At 50.7% G+C, this 12,322-nt stretch overlaps 5 protein-coding genes across 5 annotated transcripts; 1 reads left to right on the top strand and 4 right to left on the bottom strand.

Annotated features, from left to right (window-relative positions):
• Window positions 1-35: 35 nt before the first annotated feature.
• PPTG_24249 (hypothetical protein) lies at window positions 36-2,203 on the bottom strand (the record flags this gene model as incomplete). Its single annotated transcript, XM_008915918.1, has 11 exons — window positions 36-88; window positions 155-305; window positions 365-436; window positions 505-580; window positions 649-689; window positions 765-793; window positions 864-950; window positions 1,017-1,051; window positions 1,523-1,598; window positions 1,678-2,093; window positions 2,166-2,203. The coding sequence occupies 11 exons, from the start codon at window positions 2,201-2,203 to the stop codon at window positions 36-38; spliced, it is 1,074 nt and encodes a 357-aa protein (XP_008914166.1).
• Window positions 2,204-2,264: 61 nt separating this feature from the next.
• Window positions 2,265-3,144, bottom strand: PPTG_17949 (hypothetical protein; the record flags this gene model as incomplete). The annotated part of the gene is made up of 3 exons (XM_008915917.1): window positions 2,265-2,696; window positions 2,801-2,926; window positions 3,001-3,144. The coding sequence occupies 3 exons, from the start codon at window positions 3,142-3,144 to the stop codon at window positions 2,265-2,267; spliced, it is 702 nt and encodes a 233-aa protein (XP_008914165.1).
• A 66-nt stretch (window positions 3,145-3,210) lies between these two features.
• Window positions 3,211-5,054, top strand: PPTG_17948 (hypothetical protein). The gene has a single exon (XM_008915916.1). It carries the CDS (start codon window positions 3,277-3,279, stop codon window positions 4,930-4,932), a length of 1,656 nt encoding a protein of 551 aa, XP_008914164.1. The 5' UTR covers window positions 3,211-3,276; the 3' UTR covers window positions 4,933-5,054.
• Window positions 5,055-5,114: 60 nt separating this feature from the next.
• Window positions 5,115-6,380, bottom strand: PPTG_17947 (hypothetical protein; the record flags this gene model as incomplete). Its single annotated transcript, XM_008915915.1, has 1 exon — window positions 5,115-6,380. The coding sequence occupies one exon, from the start codon at window positions 6,378-6,380 to the stop codon at window positions 5,115-5,117; it is 1,266 nt and encodes a 421-aa protein (XP_008914163.1).
• A 770-nt stretch (window positions 6,381-7,150) lies between these two features.
• PPTG_17946 (ATP-dependent RNA helicase eIF4A) lies at window positions 7,151-8,459 on the bottom strand (the record flags this gene model as incomplete). The annotated part of the gene is made up of 2 exons (XM_008915914.1): window positions 7,151-8,357; window positions 8,431-8,459. The coding sequence occupies 2 exons, from the start codon at window positions 8,457-8,459 to the stop codon at window positions 7,151-7,153; spliced, it is 1,236 nt and encodes a 411-aa protein (XP_008914162.1).
• Window positions 8,460-12,322: the final 3,863 nt, after the last annotated feature.

The following is a 12,322-nucleotide window of genomic DNA, read 5'->3' as shown; positions in this document are numbered from 1 at the left end:
TCCTGTGCCAGTCGTATGGGTGCAGTCTCTTCCTACTATTTCTGTGTGAGCGACAAGTACGAATTCCACCAAAGCGCAACGCAGTTGCCTGTTCCCAACGGAAAATCATACATTAGTGAGACGCCTCCAGACCAGAAGAAAACTTCCAACGTACCCCATAGCACGCGAAACTGCGGCGGGACGCAGTGGAAGGACAACCACTGTGTTAGCGTCCACACCTTCCAATTCATAAGCAGCGCGTTCCAGTACACGCGCGAGAGGTTTTCGCGTGAGGCTTTAGGACTCGAGCCACGCATAATTCCGAGCTAACAAGAATTTCACATGTTAGCGAATTGTTACAGCACGGCAATAATTTGTAACATACCGAGAAAATGGTAAATGCCACCATGGGTGGTGTGAAGAGGAGGCGATCGAGCAGTAGCTTTCTGTTGGGAGTCTGTACAATGCAAGGTGACCGCTTTAGGTGAAAGTGTCCAACATGGTGCACTGTGCAATCTTCTGTACCAATTTCTTCTTCGCCACGCGTTGAGTTTCAAGATACCCGTACCAGAAGTGCAAGACCGGACCAGTTACGACACCACTGCATACACAAATGCAAAAATCTAGAGCTTGACCAAATGCAATAGCACAAGTACAGCCTTAACTCACCCAAATGCAAAGAATGCGAGCATTTGCCGAGGTGAGAGACCCTGTATGATCGAAGACACAAATAATCAGTCACTAAGTCCTTGGCAGTTCCAAAGGAAGTACGCGGATTTACACACACGCAGCGTTTTATGCTTCAGCACATGACCTGGTAACGCATTGCGCAAAGTCAGCATATTATTTAGTTGTGACGACCATCTCGGAAGCATGGCTCGTACCAAGAACTTCTCCTAACATCGCCACCCCCGCAGACGTCAGCGCCTTCGTCCTGATAGCAACATTACACAGAACACGATGCATGAAGACTGCTTTTCCACATAGTATCGCTGCCTTCAGAAGTAGTTCAACGTAAGCTCATGAAAAAGACGCACCGTAGTGGATTCGTCTGCAGCGCCAATTGATATTTCTACGAATCGACCAAGACGATCAGTTGGTCACCACTAGAATTCAACGTGTTTGCGCGGTATACCTGCCACGGTGATGCCAGCATCTTCAAGCTCAATAAGTCTGCTGTCTTGCGCCGGGAGAAACTTGAAATGCGGCTGAATGCGATCACTTTGCTTGCAGCATCACCTTTATGCCATTTATTAGGTTTGATGCGTTCCGGTAGTGTGGATACGAACGTTGCTAAACGCTCGTTTTATTTTCCGCCACAAGTGTTAAGAAACACAACACGATGCTATGGATTTAAACTCACTTTAGAACTTACGCGTGCACATATAATAGCTACCAAAGCAACGTCGTATGTACGAGAGCAATTCCAACGCCAGTCTATTAGATAATCGTCTTGATCCGGTTCCTTCACGAGCACGGCGGCATGACCAGCAACCAGTAAGCAATAGGGCAACACATTACAATAGCTATCACGTAAACGTACTCGATCGCGTCCAGCTCCTTCAGCGCCGTCTCCATCATTTTTCGACGCGTGATCCAAAATTCAGGTTCAGTGGTAGCTGCAACCGAATCACGAAACAAGATCAACGTCAGAAATGAAGCCCAGCATTCTGAATTGCTTGCGTTCGTCACACTCACCCATGTCTGCTACCACCTCTCCCTCTTTGGTCGATTCCTGGTTCTTGAGTCTAAAAGTCCCATTTGACGGCGATTTCGTATGGATATTTGAACTGCTCAACAAAGCCGACACTTTCGTTGGAGCAGGTAGGTAGCTACTCTGACGAGGCAACGCCGTCTTCACTGTCAGTTTTCGATGCGAAGACTTTGCATCGGATGTCGCTTCGTCCTCGTCCTGTGATGTGGGCCTTCTCCTTTTCCTGTGGTTGACTGTAGATCGCACGTCGTGCTCGTGACTCGATCGAGTCGAAATACGCAGTTTCTTCTTTCCGTTGCTCTTCACCAAGTTTGTACCAGTGTCAAGAAGTCGCGAACCGAACGCGAACCTGGCTCGAGTGCTGGCTGTCGCTAGCGGTGGGATGGCTCCAACGCGCTGTCTGGACGATAGAAACACAGATCATAGCGACATGAGCTTAATCATGCAATAAACATAGCGCAGTGAGGCGTACTTCTTGCGGGGACGAGCCGCGGCCTCTTCCCTGCTCATTTGTGGGTTTTCTATAATGAAAAAAAATGGCACTAATTCAAAGCAAAAATGAAAATTCCTATCATACGGAATAATAATCTAGCGGAGAGATGCCTGTCAGCGGTTGCACCAAGCTGAGCCAGCTCGCGAGATATTGAGGAATTTCCACGTCCGATGAAACTTCAGTAGACTTGCTAGATTGGAGTTGCGCTTGGAGAAGCTGCATGGCTGCTGCAGTTTCACAGGGATGCAGGAACGAGAACGGTTTGCCCACTACAGGATGCTCCTCCATTCCGACAAATGCTGGTCGTCCATTGGAACCTGGGAACTGTACGCCACATGTGACTGTGTTGGTATTCAGCGGCGTTCCATCGACGGCCAGAGCTCGGAAGTATAACACCGGCGTCTGATAGATAGTGTGGAAGACAATGTGGAATTCGAGCAACGCTGTCTCAACTTCCCCGGAGTGTAGCAGCATCATCGTCTGGGGTTCATCGACATCCGGCCAATTGTCCTAAGTAAGGCCACGCCATATTCGCCAGTTAGAGACTGTTATCTCATTACGCAGCGACGCATTGATAGTATTGTTTTCATGTTGAAGTGATATATTCTGCCTACCTCGTCGTGCACCAGGAGCTCGTCAATATCTCCATCCAACTCCATGGTGGTCTTCACACTGCCAGAATCCGGACAAAATTGCCGGGAATTTCCTGTCGAGACGAGATACGAGTTTCCGTCTAAATGCTTCAACGCGCACACACAACAAATGCGAGTCAACAATCATTTCAACTTCATCTTCCTCTATCAATGCTGCTCACCTGTCTGTTACCGTGCCTCCACTCCCATGTCGCCACAAACTTGTCACTCCCGACTGCCTGCTTACTGGCCAGCTCATGCGACCGCTTCTGCAGCAACTCTGCCTCCGCGCAGAACCTTTCGTAGCTGAGACTTCCATCTCGCATCTCATAAAGCTTGTGACAACAACCCACGCAACAGAATATAAAACTGTGTACATCACACCAAAGTGACGTTCTTCTTCAAACGAGCGGAATCACTTCAAAGCGGAACATCTTCTCTTGACAGCTCCTCGGACCATGAGCGCGGTCCCCATGGACTCTTCGGCGATCCTCGTGTGGCTCCTGTACGCCAGCGTAGCGCTGGTCCTCCTTCTCCTCAGTACGGGTCTGGTTCTTTACGCACAGCCCAAAAACGGTGCGTCTTCGTCGCTCGCAGCCTTCGCCGGCACCTCCACACTCAGCGCAGCGCCGCTCACTGTGTCCTCGCGCTTCGTCAACATCGTCTGCATCCTAGCGCTCTATGTAGCGCTGCTGTGCTTGTTTACAGCTCCTGTGGATGTTTATCTACTGGAGAACGCGTTGCCACATGTACCATCGAACGTCCGGGCGCTCCGAGTGATGTACCAGGTTTATTTCGCAGCCTTAGCGCTGTATTCCTTCGTGGGTGCGCCGCTGGCCTTCAATTACGCCAAGCAGACGGAGATCGCACACTTGACGCTCAAGTTTTCCGCCAGAGACCGTCTTTACGCAGCTATCAAACGCACGTCGTGCTTCTTGCTGGGTCTTTCGTTCCTGCTGGTCATGCTCATGGTGGTTCTCCTTTGCGGCAAACCTGCTAGTTCTGATATCGACTGGCTAAGACCGTTGCTCAAATTTTCGTCGGATCTAGAGACGTTTCTGCGATTACTAGTGGGAATTTTGGCGCTTACTGGGATGTACTTGTGGCTGTTCGTGTGCAGTCGAGGACTAGCTAGTGTGCCGCTGGTGGGGTTGTTAATGGAAGACCACAGTATTGATGAAAACATGACGACGTTTGAAGATCTGCTTCAGGAGAACGCAATGGAGACGCAAGCAACAAAGCAGACGAGAGAAACCATTCTACAGCGATATGTTGTTGAGCAGCAGATGAGTGGAGCAGACCAGGAGCGACTATCGCAACTGAAGACACGTGAAAAGCTTCTGGAAGAACGTCGCGAGGTGCTGAAGGCCAATCTGCAGAGATTCGCTCTAAGTGGCAAGTTATCTTGCTGGAAGATCCCGATTGGCGTCGTTCTGATCATCCTGTCGCTGCTGATCGTGGTGTCAATGCTCATCACAAGCGTCGACAAGATGGCGCACTCCAATTTCGAGCGGGGATTCCTCTTGAACACACCAGAATTCCCCAATCCGATGGATCTGCTGTTGGTGCTGGCATCACGTGTATTCCCACTGGACTATGTGGTCTTTGTTGTGCTGTTCGTGTACCTGTTCGCGATCTCGTTGATAATACTCAAGCGCCACGGTCTACAGTTCCTGTGCTTCCGACTGGGACGATTACAGCCGCGCCTGACGTCTGCTGCCACGATGACGATGCTGTCGCTGGTGTTGATGCAGCTTGCTATGGTCGGACTATTCGCTCTACTCACTCTAGCGCCGCAGTATGCTACGTTCGGGCATCAGATGTTCGCGGACGCTTCGGGTCGCGTCGTACCCTGCACTTTACAGGAGGCAGCCAACGCTGCGGCAGCTGCAGCCAAGTCTGGCGGTCTGCCGACACATTGCCGCATGACGCAGCTAGCAAGGTTCTACAACGCCCTTGCAGTCGAGCTGCCCATGTTTGGTACGGCCTTCTTCGTAGGTCAGTTTTTATTTGCTGCAGCTTTCGTGCCTTGGATCGCACACGCCTACTGCATGGCAAAGAAACTTGACGACCACATGGACCCCAAGCGCCAACGGCTACTGGATGACTACTAAAGCTGCAACACAAGAGCTGTAAAACATAACCAGCGTCAACTACTAAATTCTAAACTGTGTCAAATCCATATCACTACTACCTGAGCGAGTCCTTCGAATTCCTACCTACTGTTGTCTCCATCTTACCGTCGTCAGCTTCTGCTTATTGCACTGCATCTAATGTCGCTACTTTTTGTCACTCATTAATGACTGTGAGAGGTGGTGTTGCTGGCAGAGTCCATGGATCCGGTACGCTCCTTTCCAGCGAAGAAGCGGTTCTGGAAGCCTCCAAAGATGTTGCGGATGCCACCAGCAGGGCTGGCAGACTCATTCGATGATCCCTTTTGTCCGTTTTGAGACGTGTTAGAACCACGTGCTTCGTCAAAAGGACCAACATTCTGATTGGGATCACATCCAGCCAGGAACGCCTCATACGACTGCTCGCGCTCCTGCAGTAGCTCCTCCGTGCGGATCTGCTTGGCCTCCACACGTGCACAAACCTCCTCGAACGCCTTCTTGGCAGCCACGTACTCTTTCTGAAGACCGTCTAGCTCGTGTTTGATTCCAGCCAGCTCGTGTTCGCTCTGCTGGATGTTGCGCAGTGCTGGAGATTGCTCGTCGATCTTCAGACACTTGATCGAGTACTTGACAGCCGACAGCCAGTTGTCTCCATAGACGCAGAACAAGTGCTCGCCCTTCTCAAGTGGCACAGTGCGTCGCACTTCAAACAGCGACAATTTACTGAAGATTTCGGGCAGTTCCGAGTCGCTGTTGGCTCCAGGCCACAACTCTGGGTTGAGATCCATGAGTTCCACGGTGCTGGATAAGTACATGTCGGCAGCAGTGCAGCGCGCCTTCTTGACCGACTCCTGCACCATACGCACAGCTCCGTGCTGGTCGAACAGAACCAATTTAAACTTGCTCTTACTGGCCGATCGACACATGAAGACGACAGACTCGCGGTCCTTGTCCACCTGCAGTTTGTAGAAGTGCGCGTCCTGTTTGTCCACCTTCGCGTGGCGCTCCATTCCGAAGACCATTTGCGTGACCTGAGGCAATTGCGTTGAGTTGTTGCGCTCATCACACAAGTCGCGCGCAGCGGACAGCACAGTCTGCGAGATCTGCGTGGGAATGGGCATTCCGATCTTGGTAAACAGTGCACCAACGACGCGGCCGAATCCGCCCATGGACTCGACGTCCACGCTCTCGAACTCCATGTCCTTGCCACTCTCTCCAGCTACATCGTACTGACGACGCTTGTTGGGGTCACTCAAGATGGCGTAGGCGGCGCTGGCCTGCTTGAATTTATCCGCCGCTTCGACTGATCCGGCATTTCGGTCCGGATGGTATTTGAGCGCTAGTTTGCGGTACGCGGTCTTAATCTCCAACTCACTAGCCGACTTCTCCACACCCAGCACCTCATACAGATTGGTGCTCTCCTCGGGCTGCTTAGGCACGGGCTCACTCATGATTTAAAGAGGACGGAGGGGGAAGACGGCAGTTGCTGGTGGAGAATGCTGAAGTGGAAGAATATCGAGTGTCGGGCGTGTCTCTTGGTGATGATTGGCTGAAAAACCGCACGACAAATCATCGCGCTGGACACGGCTGGACTTCACCAAGCTGTTCTGGCTCGCTTTGTGCATCGCATGGGTTCGGCCGACACGAGCAAAATGCTCTGGTGCGTGTTCGTATATTACGCTAACAATGCGGTGTTTTGCAGACTGCAAGTTGCAGCAGCATGCCGCTGCTGTAGCTTCAGCTTTCGCTTGGGAGAGTTGCCTATTAAGCTTTGCAACCTGATTTCTTGAAGCCATGTTGGGGTAAAGCACCGATGCCCAGCCGGCCAAAATGATGACGTTCTCCAGAGGAAAACTGAGTCAACACCAATGTGCGTCACCGCCACTAAGCTGCAAGAAGACAAACTTTTTTCCGAAACAAAACAAGAAGACACACAGCCCCCTTCCTCTTTTTTTCTTTAACGCGCGCTCTCCCTCTCTCCTTGTCGCCGTTCTTTTCTCTCCGCCTCTTGTTTCCACCACTCTCGTCGACCCCCTCCGTTCCCCTACTGCTCCTAACACTTGGTTCTACATTGGTTGGCCCGCGTGCGCCACACACTTTTACCGTCGTCTCTCACTTAACTTCACCGTCCGTCTCCAAAGCTCAGCCGCCGCAGACGACGGCTCGGCAGCGCAGCAGCAGCGCGCAGCCTGGCTGAAGAACGTTCGCTTGAGAGGGGTTCTTAAATAAGATCCGCGACGTTCATGGGCATCTCGTCGATCTGCGTGTTGTAGAACTGCTCAATGTCGCGCAGGTATCGCACGTCGTTGTGCGTCAAAAAGTTGATGGCCACACCCTTACGACCGAAACGACCCGAACGACCGATACGGTGAATGTAGTTCTCGCGGTTCGTGGGCAGGTCGTAGTTGATGACCAGCGACACCTGCTGCACATCGATACCACGGGCCAGCAGGTCCGTGGTGATCAGCACACGCGACGAGCCCGAGCGGAACTCGCGCATAATGATGTCACGCTCACGCTGCTCCATGTCACCGTGCATGGCCGACACGGTGAAGTCCTTCGACTGCATCTTCTCGGTAAGCCAGTCCACTTTTCGGCGCGTGTTGCAGTAGATGATGGCCTGTGTGATGGTCAGCGTCTCGTACAGATCGCAAAGCGTGTCGAACTTCCACTCCTCGCGGTCGATGGCAATGAAGAACTGCTTAATACCTTCAAGGGTTAGTTCGTCACGCTTCACGAGGATACGGATAGGCTCGCGCATGAAGCGACGAGTCACCTCAAGCACATCCAGAGGCATGGTAGCCGAGAACAGAGCCACCTGCACCTTCTCGGGCAGGAAGCGGAACACCTCGTAGATCTGGTCCTTGAAACCACGAGACAGCATCTCATCGGCCTCATCCAGCACGAACATCTTGACTTCGTCCGTACGCAGAGCACGACGGTTGATCATGTCACCCACACGGCCGGGGGTACCGACCACGATGTGCACACCCTGCTGAAGCGTACGGATGTCGTCGCGCACAGCGGTACCACCGACGCAGGCGTGCACCTGCACGCTCATGTAGTCGCCGATAGCAACCACAACCTTAACGATCTGCTGAGCCAGCTCACGCGTGGGGGCAAGGATCAGAGCCTGAGTCTCCTTAAGGTTAATGTCGATCTTCTGCAGGATGGACACGGCGAACGTGGCAGTCTTACCAGTACCGGACTGAGCCTGGGCAATGCAATCGTGGCCCAGAAGGATGGGCTTCACAGCGCGCTGCTGAATGGCAGACGGCTTCTCGAAACCGTAGGCGTAGATACCGCGCAGCAGGTCCTCACGCAGCTCCATGCCGTCGAAGGTCTCGATCACCTCGTCCCAGTTCGTCTCGATGTCGCCCTCATTAAGCTGCACCTGCTCGTTCTCCTGAGCCCCCTCGACGTTCTCACTGGGAAAGAAGCACAAGACCGTTAATGACGCGTTTGGGAATTGCAGTTAAACTAGCATTTCGGTGAGCTTACGTCGGCTTGCGGTCCTCCACGTCAGCCATGGTTGATAAGTTTTTGTTGTCTACGGCGCGTAGATGTGGCGAGAAACAAGGAAAAGCAGGCGGAACGATCGAGTTCCGCGGTCTTCCTCAGTGTGCGTGTTGTTCGGTTTTGGATGCCTGGAGGCGGGATCAAACCCGCGCTCAGGACCCGTCACTCACTTGGTCTTTGTATGCCTTGCCAAGTGGGTGGTCAGCAGACTCTCGCTCTATTCTGTGTTTATTACATAATCAGTGTACTGTACACAAGGTACAAATCTGGATTTTAATCAGTAATTGCAACGGATGTCAGAATACGTGAATAATGTATTCCCTTCCAGAATCGGCTGACTAATGAAAGATTTCCTACAATAATCCCTTCTATATCAAATATCCTTTAATGAACTGATATTATCTGCTATTATTGGCCCATCCAGAAACGCTTAGGGTTAAATACCTTGCTGGTTTTAAATCCTAGCATTACCTGTTTTACCTGTAGCAAATAATTTATCTAAATAGCAAACATTTGGATTTTATCATGCTTTGCGCGACATTCATATCGTAATAATCTTATTTAAAGGCACTCGTTGAAGCGATAGTCCAAAACTAGCGGCCAACTAAAATGCAGAATTACGGCGATGTATCAAGACCTATCAAACGTCACCCCAAATAAAAATAACCACCTCCATTCATTTTCGCGGTTCGCAAGAAGCACTTTGCGCTCCTCCAGCACTATATTACTTAATTTGAACCCCACACCAGGCATTCTGCGAGAATATTGTCTGCTCCTGGGACACTCCCGAGATGAAATCCGTCCTCATTTCTCGTCTTCTCACAACCACCGTCACGGGTTGAGGCCACTAAGTTATGCAACTGCACCTACCGAATGGGTTTGCACGCGACCAGTGGAATAAAGTGAGAAACATGCAATCGGCAACAGGAATGCTGGTCCACTGCAGCAGCTGAGGCTAGTGGGAATCGAATTTACCAATCGAGCGTCTGATGATTCGCTTTGCGGAACGAGTCAAGTCGAATGTCCCGTTCCATCTTATATGGGACGAGTTCAGCAACCATTGGACCGCTGAGATACCGACATGTGTCAAGGAAGTGGAGGTGATTTTACTCACGGCACCCGGTGATTACACGTAAGTTTACTAGCCGGTTGACGTTGCCTGGATGCGACCACTTATGCTGCAGCTGCGGAACAAATGACCGACTAATATTCAACGGCAGTTTAGACAACTTCAAGGCAAGCAAGTAGGCAGGCTGTAGATCTCCTTGATTGCTGGGCGGTTGTGTATAGACTGCTCTTCTCACCATGATGCCCGATGTACTGTCTTAGTAATTTGATCTAGCATCGGAAACGAACAGAAAGTTCAAAGAAAGTTGCGGCAGGTTCTTTTCCCAATCGGCCTCTCACACGCCGATCAATCCTGTGATCAAATAATCTTGCGCTAGTGCGGCTGTCTCATATCATAAGGTACACTGCCAACTGAAGGGATGGCAACCTCTATTGCAGGAACTATATCACTGAACCAACTACGGCTACAACTACTGCGACTGTATTTACAACTACAACTATAGGTGACGACCGTCGCTACGCAGTATGGCCCATCGTCAACAGACGTGAACCGCCAGGGGTCTACGACTGTCTAGCCGTCTGAGCCGGTTATAACGGGCGGTTTGCGGGGGGGGGGGCTTGGAAACCACGACATCAGTTAGAATAAGACGGGTTCCTAATAGACCTCCAAACTATCGGCCAATGGGAAGATTCTACCCAACGCGTTTCTTTGAATCGGTATTGCCGAGAGCATACGATTCCAATATCGATCGAGTCTGATGCTCGAAAACGCTGTGCGTACGCTGCGGTTGCCATAGCCGCTACCTGGCTTAGGTTAGACTGGTGATGCTTCTCGAAATTGATCGACATTTTCGTTTCCCGGAGAAAATCACCCCACCCTGACCCAACGGTCATTGTATGGCCTGTGATTATAAGATATGTGGCTCAATCACTAAGCTACCCCACCGGGACGTGCGCAAATATCGATGCGGGGTCATCACGCAAAACCTGGCCGTACCAGGTATGGTCGGCTAAAATTCGATTACCCCATGGATTTGAAACTAGACGATAGTGTCTACCGTAAAGTCCGGATTTAGTAAGACAGTGATAAAATATTTGTGGTCAATAAAAAAATTCATAAAAAGGCTAATATATATACGAGAGGCAAATAGTCTAAACTGTTCACTGCCGCATGCTCTCCAGGTCGTGGTAGCAGTGGACATAATGCTTCGAACCGAATGCCGCCGGAGTTTTCGTTGATAACCCCTTTCCAGCTTCAGCATATGAGGAGAGAGCGCTACTGTCACGTTTCGTCGTTGAAGCGTGGGAAATTGTCGAGAACAACACAATTGTAAAGGGATTTGAAAGATCGGGGGTCATCCCAACCAGGCCGCATGATCAAGAGGATCGTTTCTGAGTTGGTGACGTCGCTGCTGATGCACCTTTGGTGTAAGACGAGTAAACCTGTTAGCCAGTGCTAATTACATGTTTTCTCTGATGTTCACGGCGTCTTTTTTTTCCTTTTTCGCATTCATGCTAAATATGAATTTAGTATTTCTACGAGAGGGGATGACACCATTAAAAAAAAAAGATTACATATTGCCTTTTTTAGCCTGCGAGGATGGCGTTTTACGACTGTCGCATTGAATCCGTTTGTCCTACTGAATACGGACATTAGGGTACATCTGTGCCGGGTTCCACCTATTCCCGAAGGGGTTATCCACTACTTCCTTTTGGGAGTAAGTGAAGCAAGCACATTCGCTTGAATGAGGATGCAGATCGCGACCCTCTGCGGGATTGTGGGCTGGCCTGGCTGACAGGTTGTGCGCCATGTAGAACTAGTGTAACCCCAATATAGTTATTAATTTACCTTATATGATGTACTATATCTGCTTTTGCTATGCTAAGAAGATTGGTAAATAGCTGTTTTGCTTTACTAAGACCCACAGGAGAGCGGCTCGGTGAATACTAATATACCTAAAAGGAGCGCCAAACTATGACATAGAGTTTCCTTTTAAAAGGAAAGTCTTTCATTTCCGATGGGACGACCAGTGGGTGGACAGCATTGACTAAGGGTCAGCTGAACCCAACGTAAGCATAGAATGTGCGGTTGTCGCGCAAGAGCGCACGTAGTGGAAGGATGAGGAGTCCACGGACGAGAAGACGAGCGACCAGTGACGTGAGGAGGTGCTCACTCTTGAATCATACTGGCAGAGAGCACGTGGGGCTCACCTGACGAGAGTGATCGATTAGTTGTGTTGAGGCTTTGACGGAAGAGGGGCAAGCGGGACTTGCCGTACCAATTGAACGAGTAACGGGTACCTGTGCTTAGAGTGCAGTGGCGCTTGGGACCAGAGGATGAAAGAAGAGCGGCACCTGGACTCTGACGGGAGGAGGTACCGGTGGACAGCGTGTTCGTGACGATCGAAGGGCAAGAACCCGAAATCTGACTGGCGGAGGCACCTGAGGATGGTGTGTAAGCCAAGACGCTTGAAAGCAATCGAGGGAGGAAGAGGAGGATGGAGGTTGTTCTATTAGTTGTTGATAGGCTACTTAATAAGAATTTGAGTGGATGTTCAATAAAAAGTAGGGGCGGCGACGTTCCGGCACAGGACCTAGGTCAGGTCCTGTTGGCCAGTATCGTGTTGAAGTTGTGGTGACCTAAGACGAACCCGGGACACCGGCAGGAGGCACATACGCAGTACGATCTGCCCAACGAACCAGGCAAGATAAGTCGACTTGCTACACCTCAATATAGAGGATTACTGTAACGGGGTTACACGCAAGTGGCTACATGTAGCCACTTGATTACGACAATGGGTTTCAC

Source organism: Phytophthora parasitica (assembly GCF_000247585.1).
Source record: "Phytophthora parasitica INRA-310 unplaced genomic scaffold supercont2.77, whole genome shotgun sequence".
In the NCBI taxonomy this organism is placed as follows: domain Eukaryota; phylum Oomycota; class Peronosporomycetes; order Peronosporales; family Peronosporaceae; genus Phytophthora; species Phytophthora nicotianae.
Note: the sequence above shows the minus strand (reverse complement) of the source record. Positions and strands in the feature narration are given on the sequence as shown.

Coding starts and splice junctions, on each gene's coding strand:
- PPTG_17948 (XM_008915916.1), top strand. CDS start 3,277: ATGAGCGCGGTCCCCATGGACTCTTCGGCGATCCTCGTGTGGCTCCTG.